At 24.1% G+C, this 11,150-nt stretch overlaps 1 protein-coding gene across 5 annotated transcripts in view; it reads left to right on the top strand.

The window, feature by feature from the left end:
- LOC126901732 (probable serine hydrolase) overlaps nucleotides 1–7,330 on the top strand; it is a 12,737-nt gene extending 5,407 nt beyond the window's left edge. For 4 of the 5 annotated variants that reach the window (XM_050678452.1, XM_050678449.1, XM_050678453.1 and 1 more), the window contains exons 4-7: nucleotides 4,155–4,387; nucleotides 4,475–4,661; nucleotides 4,743–5,033; nucleotides 6,979–7,112. In XM_050678452.1, the coding sequence (XP_050534409.1) occupies nucleotides 4,155–4,387; nucleotides 4,475–4,661; nucleotides 4,743–5,006 (684 nt within the window). In that variant the 3' untranslated portion in view covers nucleotides 5,007–5,033; nucleotides 6,979–7,112. Of the gene's footprint in view, nucleotides 1–4,154; nucleotides 4,388–4,474; nucleotides 4,662–4,742; nucleotides 5,034–6,978 lie in introns of all 5 variants that reach the window. The other variant, XM_050678450.1, reaches the window with a different exon arrangement.
- The last annotated feature ends 3,820 nt before the right edge of the window (nucleotides 7,331–11,150 follow it).

Below are 11,150 nucleotides of genomic sequence, written 5' to 3'. Positions count from 1 at the left end.
AAAAAAAAAAAAAAACACATCTTAGTAAAACCAATACCTTCTCAGCTTCGCATCGAAGCTAAAACGGTTTTTTACATCTTTAGATTTATACAGGGTGTTCAGTAAATAAGGAAACGAATTTCTATTGTACTCATTGTTTGTAACAATTTAACTGTTTCCTTACTGAACACTCTGTATAATATTATCCAGCTACAGAGTGATTTTTTTTATTATAAACCACTAACAGAATACAAATAATTATGAAATATTTTTTTTTTTTGGTTACTTTTAGTTCCATATTATTCTTGAATTATTAACCATATAATAAGTTTTAAGTTCATTCTTTATGCTTTGTTTTTTCAAATGAGAACACATATTTTGAATTTAATAAAATGTTTAAGTTTTTATTTTAATGGTAAATGGTATTTGAATTTTGAATACATATGAAAAAATTGTATTGATACAAACATTTTTCAAAAAGTTATAGCATAAAGTTAAAAATGTAAAATACAAAATTGGAAATGTTCACACAAAAATAGCATTCGGTAGCCATTTTCATCACGAAGACAACATAAAGTCCAACATTTTTTTTTTCCATAATGAAGTAAATTACATTAGCTTTAATTTAAGATATATATAAAAGTGTCAGACCTTCCGGAACATTTTCAAAAGATAATTTTTTGTGAAAAAGTTGTCATTTTAAATCCCCCCCCTGTGGGCAGGTTAAGTGTCAGATTTACAAAAAAAATATACCAAATGATAGATAAAGACATCAAGCATCTATAAAAAAAAAATTATATTGATTGGTTATTTTTAAAAAAGTTATCGCAATTGTAAGTAAAAAAAATAAAAAATTTTCGAAAATTAGCGATTTTTAAATTTATAATTTTTTTGGAGGTTTCCCCCATTTACCGGAAACGAGGGAGTTTTTTCAATTTTTGAGGGTAATGTCTTCGACTAGATACGATTTGTGATCTTTTGACGTATCATTGAAAGAAATTGGTTCGGTGAGAGCTGAGAAAAACAAAATAAACACATCTTAGTAAAACCAATACCTTCTCAGCTTCGCATCGAAACTAAAAACAATAAACTATCTGTTTATGTAATCCCTTGTGCATTATACAAGGATATTAATTTATTTGGAATTTTAAAGTTTTATATCTAATTAACAAATAAAGTTATGTTAAAAATTGAAATGTCATTTACTATTAAAATAAAAACTCAAATATTTTATTAAATTCAAAATATGTGTTTCCATTTGAAAAAACAAAGTTGACATACTTACAAAGCATAAGGAATGAACTTAAAAATTATTACATTACTAATGATTCAACAATAATATGGAACTAAAAGTAACCAAAAATAAAAATAAAATGGTAGCACAGCGGGGTTGTTGCATAGTTGGGACAAGTATAGATGACATCTGACAATGATTAAAATCACCACTATAAGAAATACTTTGATGCAAATCTATAGATAGTGTTTAATTTTAAGAAATGAGTGGATTATTCCAAAAGCAAGAAGGGTAATATTTTTAACTAAACACTTGTTGTGATCTTTGTCATATTTAAAAAAAAAATTGGTCAAGTGAGAGCTGAAAAAAATAAATGACTGACACAAAAAAAACTATATACTAAAATATTTCAATATGAATAAGAAATTCCTTTTTACTATGGGAGACTACAGTGGTAATGTTCTTGATATTCATTGAAGTTATACAATCTAAATGAGATAAAAATCAAACGCACTAAAATTTTATTTTCACCTTAAAATGGATTAAGAAAACATACAAAAAAGTTCTTTTAATGGTTGTGGTTTGAACCTTGAATCCAGATCATGTAAGACTATATTATATTAGATACAGCTACTATGTATTATCTGAAATTGTAACTAAAAATGATAATTTAAACTAATTCATAGCAGCTTTTTTTCTTAACTTTGAGGAGGCAAAATAATCAAAATAAGTTTAAATTTATATTTAATGTAAGTTGGATTCATGTAAATTTTATAAAATTGGTGGACTCATTACTATGAAAACCCCTTATTTGGTATTTTAAAATAAACCAAAAAAATTTAATTTTAACACAAAAATAGCATATTTTTAACTACGGCAGCAATTTGCACATAGAAAATAGATTGTCAGGACAATCTATTTTTTTTTAATTTCTATTACATGACATAATTTTATTTTAACCTATGATTGAACCTCAGAGTATTTGTCGAACATTTTCAAAAGTTCTACTTTTAACTCGTATTTTTAAAGTTTTTAACCTCCATTGTTTTAAGAAAAATGATTTGATTTAAAAAAAGAGTATATCGAATGAGAGAAGCATATAAAAAAAATTATATTGATCCATACACTTTTCAAAAAATTATAGCAATATAAGTGGAAAAAATAAAAAATGAAATCAAAAATTTTAACACAAAAATTGCATGACTTTTAAATACTGCAATCATTTGCACATAAAAGATAAGTCGTTAAAACAAAAATTTTTTTTTTAATTTATAGTATGTAATATACGCTCTAATTTAACATATGTTTAAAGGACACAATATTTCTGTAACATTTTCAATATTTAAGTTGCTATTTTAAATATTCCCCTATAGTAAATGGCCATATTTTGAAAAAAATTATATTGAACAAAAGGAAAATACCTAGGGTATTTATTTAAAAAAAAATTATTTTGATTTGTTCATTTTCAAAAATGTTTTAGTAATTTTAAGAATAAAAAACAAATATTATCACAAAATGGTGCTATTTAAAAAAAACAGTATGTTGAATAAAAATATAATTTCTCAAAAAAAAATTGTATTGATCCATACACTTTTTAATAATTTATAGAAATATAAAGTTAAAAATGTAAAATATAAAATCGAGAATTTTCACACAATAGCATTTAGTAACTATTTTTACCGTGATGACAAAATAAAGTCCAATATTTTTTTTTTTCTATAATAAAATATATTACATTATCTTTAATTTAAGATATATAAAAAAATGTCAGACTTTCCGAACACTTTCAAAAGTTAATTTTTTTAAAGAAGTGTTCATTTTGAATTCCCCCCTGTGGTCAGGTAAAGGATCAGATTTGTAAATGAAATATACCAAATGATAGATAAAGACAGCATGCATCTATAAAAAAAAATTATACTGATTTGGTCATTTTTGAAAAAGTTATGGCAGTTTTAAGTAAACAAATTTCGAAAATTTTTAAGTTTTTGGGTATTTCTAACATTTACATGAAATGAGGGATTTTTTTTTTCAATTTTTGTAAAAAAGTTGCTATTTTAAATCCCCCCCAATGAGCAGGTTAAGTGTTAAATTTTCAAAAAAAAATGATATCAAATGAAAGGAAAGTATCTATGATTTTATTTAAAAAAAAAATTATGTTGATTTGTTGCTTTTTGAAAAAGTTATGGAAGTTTTAAGAAAAAAAGTGAAAAAAATGACAAAGTTTCCCCCATTTGCGGTGGACGAGGAAAAATTTTTCAATTTTTAAGGGTAATTTCTTCAACTAGATATCATTTGTGATCTTTTGACGTATTGTTAAAAGAAATCGGTCCAGTGAGAGCTGAAAAAAAGTGGCGACAGACATAAAAAAAAAACTTCATAGTAAAATTTATACCTTCTCAGCTTCGCATCAAAGCTTAAAACGAATTATCCCAGAGAGTAAGAATCTAAAGTATAGTGTTGCAGTTTTGGTGTATTTTAAAACTATTAAAAAAACAGATTTTAATAGTGAAAAATGGTTTTTTATAGTCAGAGAAGAGTAGTCTAGCAATTCTTAGAGTGATCTTACAAGCTAAGGCTTTTTATTCTAATTAGTGAATTATAATGGAGTCTATTCGTGTAGGTATTACTTAAAAATCTGTATAATAATTAAGTTTTATCCTATAATAAGTAGCTATTTTATATTTTATGGAAAAAACCCTGTTTTTGTTATCTTCTATATTCATATTTTGTGACATATTTATAGAATGTTCATGTTGGCACTACTGGTAGAGCCTATGAAATATATTTCAGGGGCCATGGGTTGCTGTTTCTTATTCTAAACCATTTTTCCAATCTCCTATAAAAAAATATTTACAGTTTTTTGTCTAAATTATAAAATTGATATACTTGCTTTAAATTTGTTCACAAATTGTAATGTAATTACTCATTTTAATTTTTTAAGGGGATCCCATATTATATATTTTGGGATGGACTTGTCATATTACGTAGAATAGTTAAATATTACAACTGGAGCAATGTGTCAATATTGGGACATTCTTTAGGTGCAGCTATTGGTTTTTTATATGCTGCTTCTTACCCTGATGATACAGAAATGCTGATTTCAATTGATACTGTAGCCCCTGTAATTTTTGATCCTTCAGAAATTGCTAAAAATACAGGAACTAATATTGATAAGTAAGTAATAGATATTTTATATATAAAATAAGTGTTTAAAAAAATATTTAATTTTTTTTTTTATTATTAAATAATAAAAAAATTTAGGTTTTTATATTATGAATCATTAGGATCAGATAAAATGCCATCATATGGTTATTCTGATATGATTGACTTAGTAATGGATGGTCATCATAGTACGTTAACTCGTAAAGCTTGTGAAATACTTATGAAACGTGGTATGTATCCTGTAAAAGATAATAAATACTTCTTTTCAAGAGATACGAGGCTTAAGGTAAATATTTATCTTATTGAATGTCATGAATATCATTGGGATTGCTAGACTTCGATTTCAAATTTTAATTTGCATGCCTAGGTAGTATGGTTGGGCTTACCTTCTCTTGATGTAATTAAAGAATATGCTGGACGTATAAAATGTCGATATTTCAATATCAAAGCTAAGCCATACATACGAATGGATAATTGGCCAGTGTATTCAGAGCTGCTGAATATAATTAAAACAAATGTTAAACAATTTTTATTTATTGAATATGATGGTACCCATCATTTACATTTGAACAATCCTGAATGTTTAGCATCTGATGTAAAAGACTTCATATTACAGTGTGATAAAGCATAGTATTTAGCAATCATATTACTTAAACTTGTAATTATACTGATTTTTTTTTATTTATTTGATTAAAATTTGAGTAATGGTTCAATCCATACCAAAACATCTAGAATGATTGCACGACTATTTAAAAAAATTTCAACATTTTTATGATCTTTTCCTTAGGCTCTATCTAAAATAAAATTTTTTTTATTTATACTATATTATTATGTCAATTATAATAAAAAAGAATAAAAAACCATCTCTATAATAAATAAAAATTACATATTTAATACAAATGTTATTAACCTCAAACTTTTTGTTTCCTAACTTTTGTTTATCTATGACTTATTATAGTTTATTTAAAAAAAAAATTCTATTTTAATTTTTGAGTGATAATCGTATATTTAAAATAAACTCTATTTTTTAATCAAAATCGCTTAGTTTAAGCCTAAATAAAAATATGATTATATTCAATTAATTTTTTAACTTTTTAACATGTTTTTTTAATAATACAATGGGAAATTTTTTAACTAAGTTTGATGAGTACCTTCAATCAATATTTTTTTAATTATATCATAATATTTATATTAAACTTTGAAAACTAAAGTAAAATTTTCAAAATTCAGAAGTATATTATACCTAAAAGTGTGTTTAAAAATCAGAAAAATACATTGTTATTTTGTTAAAAGATGTTAAACATATGTTTTTTTGTTATGAAAATTTAGCACAATTTTTCTCTATTTCTTGTTAAAAATTCAACAATAAATATCACTAATAAATAAATAAGCAATAAATTATAATAAGCTTTAATGTTATACTAAATTAATTTACAAAATATCACAAAAAGACATAATATCTTGCTTTATGTTCCTAACATAGCATACCATATATATATTACTAATATACGTTTATATTAAGTTTAAAAATATCTATTGTAAAATAACCAATTCAAAAGCTTTATTATTGATATTACTATAGTCATTCACATTGAAATAAATTATAAACATTAAGATCAACAAGTACAAAATCTCAAAATTATAATTTTGAGATTTTGAAATAGTCCTACAACCATGTCTGGATAATTTAGCATAGATATACCCTAGTTTAAAAGTAAATGATTAGACTACAAAAAAAACAAGTAAATATTTTATCAATTTTTCAGAAATTTATATTTAATTTATGTGCTTAAATTATATTTAAATATACTATTGTATCTTATTTACATTTATATTACTAATTTTGTTTCATGTTACACTTTTAATTACCATATATTTTCTTAAAACAAAGCTTTGGTTTAAATATAATTATATTAAATAATTGTTATTAATTTACTTATATATATATTTTTTTAATAAATACCATCTTAATATTTTTAGGTGGTATGTAATTTCCCTTTACTCTAAAAATATTTATGTATGACATTAAATATAAATTTATAAATTTTAGTTGAGCTAATTTTTCAATTGTGAAATTAAGCCTTTCTAACCCTACTTGTGCCTATGAAGATAATAATAAAATTTTGTCCTGGTAAACTTTCTAAAATATACATATTGCAGCTGCCACTGTATTACCATGTAACTACATAGTAATTAATTGTTCAGGAAAGACAAAATGCTGAAACACAATTAATTATGAACTTTGAGTCATCAAAAATCTTAGAATTAATAAAGAAATACTTTTCAAACTAAAAAGGTACATAACTCAAAGAAAAAAAACATTTTATATTTAACGATAGAAAAACCTTATTGTCTAAGAAAGTGTTAGTTATTTCGTATTGTAATGTCAACTATACTTTTTTACTTATTGGGTTTTAGTATATTGGAATAAATCATTTGATAAAAAATTGTACCATAAACGTACTTGGCCCATCCTAGAAAAAACCTGAATAATTCCACTGCTTTCATAATTTTTGTAACATCTGAGGTGTTAAAACTAATTGATCATTAAATATTTTTCTGTTCAAAATAATTGTATAATTTGTTTCTATTTTATTTTCTAGGTCAACAGATTAGTTTTACCATCATATGAAACAGTTATTGAATTTGCAAAAAATATTTGTTGCCATTACTTAATGATTAAAGCAGTTCCAGGTAGAGTACGGGATAATTGGCCTTTATTTAAAAATGTATTAGACACAATAGAAGAACACACCAATGATTTTACTTATGTTGAAGTAGAAGGCTCTCACCATGTACATTTAAACAACGCTCCTATTATTGTCCCACACATTTTAAGTTTTTTAAAAAGAATCTATCCTATTTAAAAAATGTTGATTGTACAATGTTAATATAAAAAATTATTAATGAAATAGAATATGAATTTTAATAAATTTACTTCATTTCCAAGTGTAATTATGTATTTTAAACCTATATAACTCTAAAGGATTATTGAACATATAATTCCTATATAGTCATATTTAATGCTTATTAATAAATCATACTCTTAGATCTATACTGAATTGACTCAAAATAAAAAATATTAGTTAAAGATCTACTGTATATTTTTTAGCAATTATAAATTAGTATAGTTTTTTTTAGTTGCAAGAGTTTTGATTTCAATGTGTGATATATTTATAAATAAAATCATAGTTAATTTAACCAAGAGTTTGAAATAAGAAGGGAGATTTATTGATGCCTATTGATTTCACCCATGGGCAGGATGGCTTACATTTAGGAACCACGTATCCTTGATAATGAGCAGAGTTGCTAATAATGATTATTTCCAGTACTTAACAATAAAAATTATTTATTCCTGTTTTATTTTTAAACAAAAATAAAGAAATATAATCCCAATACTGATTATTTAATGCAATAAGATTTAGCTATTAAGTACATATAATTTATATTGTATTTTAATAATTTAGTAATTATATTATAAATAATATATTTTTATATAAATAAAATTTCCCATGGACCTTATTTTTCTATATCTTTAATATATTATGATTCTCCATTAAGTAGATCTAGTTAGTTAAATTTATTACTAATTAGTTAAAAAAAACAAAGAATTATATTGATCCATACATCTTTCAAAAAGTTATAGCATTATAAAGTTAAAAATATAAAAAATAATTTTTTTACAAAAATCGTATTTTTTTCAGAGTTACCGTCTCAAAAACCGTACGTCTCATTCGTCACTTAATAAAAATGGAAATTTAGCTAGTTCAAATTTTAAAGTTATTTTTCTTGACTTCAAAGAAACAAAAGTCGCGGCATAGTGAGGATGTTGCCTAGTTAGGTCCAGTATAGATTTAATCTGACAGTGATTAAAATCACTATCATAAGAAACGCTTCGATGCAAATCATTAGATAGTGTTTAATTCTAAAAAATTGATGGACAAAAGCAACATCAACTTCTATTTCCTTAATTATACCCAGATTAGTTTTTCTTTTAATTATATATTATATAATTTTTAAAATTAATTGTTTTAAAATTATTATTGATTTTTATTTTTAATAGGTTAAAAGTAATCATTTTCAACGTACTTTTTTTTGACCTTAAAAGTGAAAGTTTTAATAAAAAAATATTAATGAAAGTCAGTATATTCCCCTAATAAGATATTTTAAAATAAAATAAAATACAAAACACAGAATTGTATTACAAAAATAGCATATTTTTGAATACGGTAGCCTTTTGTGCATAGAAGATAGGTCGTCGGGACAAATTTTTTTTTTTCATTTTATAGTACATAAAATAAGCTTTAATTTGATATATGTTTAAAGGACGCAGTATTTCCGGAACATTTTCAAAAATTAAGTTGAAAAAGTTAGTTTTTGTAAAAAAGTAACTATTTTAAATCCCCCCAGTGAGCAGAATAAGTGTTAGATTTTAAAAAAAAAATTATGTCAAATGAAAGGGAAAAATCTAAGGTTTCAATACAAAAAAATATTATTTTTATTTGTTCATTTTTGAAAAAGTTATAGCAGTTTTAAGTACAAAAAACATCCCNTGAAAAAGTTATGGCAGTTTTAAGTACAAAAAACATTCGGATAGAAGGTGATTTTTATCGCAAACATTACATTTTTTTTTAATTTTCGACAGCGATTTGCACATAGAAGATAAGGTGTCGGGACAAATTTTTTTTTTCATTTTATACTACATAAAATAAGCTTTAATTTGATATATATTTGAAGGACGTAGTATTTCCGGAACATTTTCAAAAGTTCAGTTGAAAAAGTTCAATTTTTTATACAATGTTTCAAAGTTTGAACCCCCCCTATATAAAGGGAAATTGTCTAATTTTAATAAAAAGTATGTCAAATGGAGTATGTACTTATAATGTATTTAGAAAAAAAAAAATTGTGCTGATACATACATTTTTCGAAAAGTTATAGCATTTTTAAGTTGAAAATTAAAAATCGAAAATNAGAAAAAAAAAAATTGTGCTGATACATGCATTTTTCGAAAAGTTATAGCATTTTTAAGTTGAAAATTAAAAATTGAAAATCGAAAATTTTAACACAAAAATAGTGTTTTTTTAACTACGGCAACTGTTTACATGCAGAAGATAAAGTGTCGGGACAAATTTTTTTTTTTCATTTTATAGTACATAAAAAACCCAACCCAACCCAGCACAGGGGGGTCGCGGCACAGTGGTGACGTGGTATAGATGGATCAAGTATAATGATATCTGACAGTGATTAAAATCACTATCAAAAAAAAACGCTTCGATGCAAATCTTTAGATAGTGTTTAATTTTAAAAAATTGGTGGATTATTCCAAAAGCTTCATAAACTGCTAGTTCCTTATTAATATCCTGATTAAAATAATGTATGTCGAATAAAAAAGGGATATAAATATTATTTCTCATAAAAAAATTATGTTGATCCATACACTTTTCAATATGTTATAGTATTATAAAGTTAAAAATGAAAAAAATAAAATTGAGAATTTTCACACAATAATAGCATTTGGTAGCCATTTTCATCGTGAAGACAAGATAAAGTCCGAAATTTGTTTTTTACATAATAAAGTAGATTACATTAGCTTTAATTTAATATATATATAAAAAAGTGTCAGACTTTCCGGAACACTTTCAAAATTTAAGTTGAAAAAGTCAATTTTTTGTGAAAAAGTTGTCATTTTGAATCCCCCCCTGTAGGCAGGTAAAAAGTCAGATTTATAAAAAAAATATACCAAATGATAGGTAAAGACATCATGCATCTACAAAAAAAAGAATTATATTGATCCATACATCTTTCGAGAAGTTATAGCATTATAAAGTTAAAAATATAAAAAAGAATTTTTTTACAAAAATCGTATTTTTTTTATTAAGTTTAATGTCTGTTTTCACCATGAAGATAAAATAAAGTCCGAAATTTTTTTTTACCATTATAAAGTATATTACATTAGCTTTAATTTAAGATATATATAAAAGTGTCAGACCTTCCGGAACACTTTCAAAAGTTACGTTGAAAAAGTTCTACTTTCTATATGCATTTTTATGTTTTGAATCCCCCCTGTATTTAGGGAAATGGTCCGATTTAAAAAAACAGTATGTCGAATGAAAGATCTATATAAATACTACTTCTCATAAAAAAATTGTAATGATTCATACATTTTTCAAAAAGTTATAGCATAATAAAGTTAAAAATGGAAAATACAAAATCGAAAATTTTCACACAAAAATAGCATTCGGTAGCCATTTTCACCATGAAGATAAGATAAAGTCCGAAATTTTTTTTTTTCATGATAAAGCATATTACATTAGCTTTAATTTAAGATATATATAAAAGTGTCAGACCTTCCGGAACATTTTCAAAATTTAAGTTAAAAAAATTAATTTTTTGTGAAAAAGTTTTCATTTTAAATCCCCCCTTGTGGGCAGGTTAAGGGTTAAATTTATGAAAAAAATATACCAAATGAAAGGTAATGATATTATGCATCTACATAAAAAAGAATTATATTGATATGTTCATTTTTGAAAAAGTTATGGCACTTTTAAGTAAAAAAAATTGAAAAAATATCGAAAATTAGCGATTTTTAAATTTGTAATTTTTTCAGAGGTTTCCCCCATTTACGGAGAACGAGTGAAATTTTTTCAATTTTTAAGGATAATATCTTCGACTAGATACGATTTGTGATCTTTTGACTAATCATTGAAAGAAATCGGTTCGGTGAGAGCTGAGAAAAAGTGGTAACAGACACAAAAAAAAAAAAAAAAAAAAAAAA

The sequence above is a fragment of the Daktulosphaira vitifoliae genome, unplaced genomic scaffold (genome assembly GCF_025091365.1).
Source record: "Daktulosphaira vitifoliae isolate Bord-2020 unplaced genomic scaffold, ASM2509136v1 Scaffold_3, whole genome shotgun sequence".
Taxonomy (NCBI): Eukaryota; Metazoa; Arthropoda; class Insecta; order Hemiptera; family Phylloxeridae; genus Daktulosphaira; species Daktulosphaira vitifoliae.
Note: the sequence above shows the minus strand (reverse complement) of the source record. Positions and strands in the feature narration are given on the sequence as shown.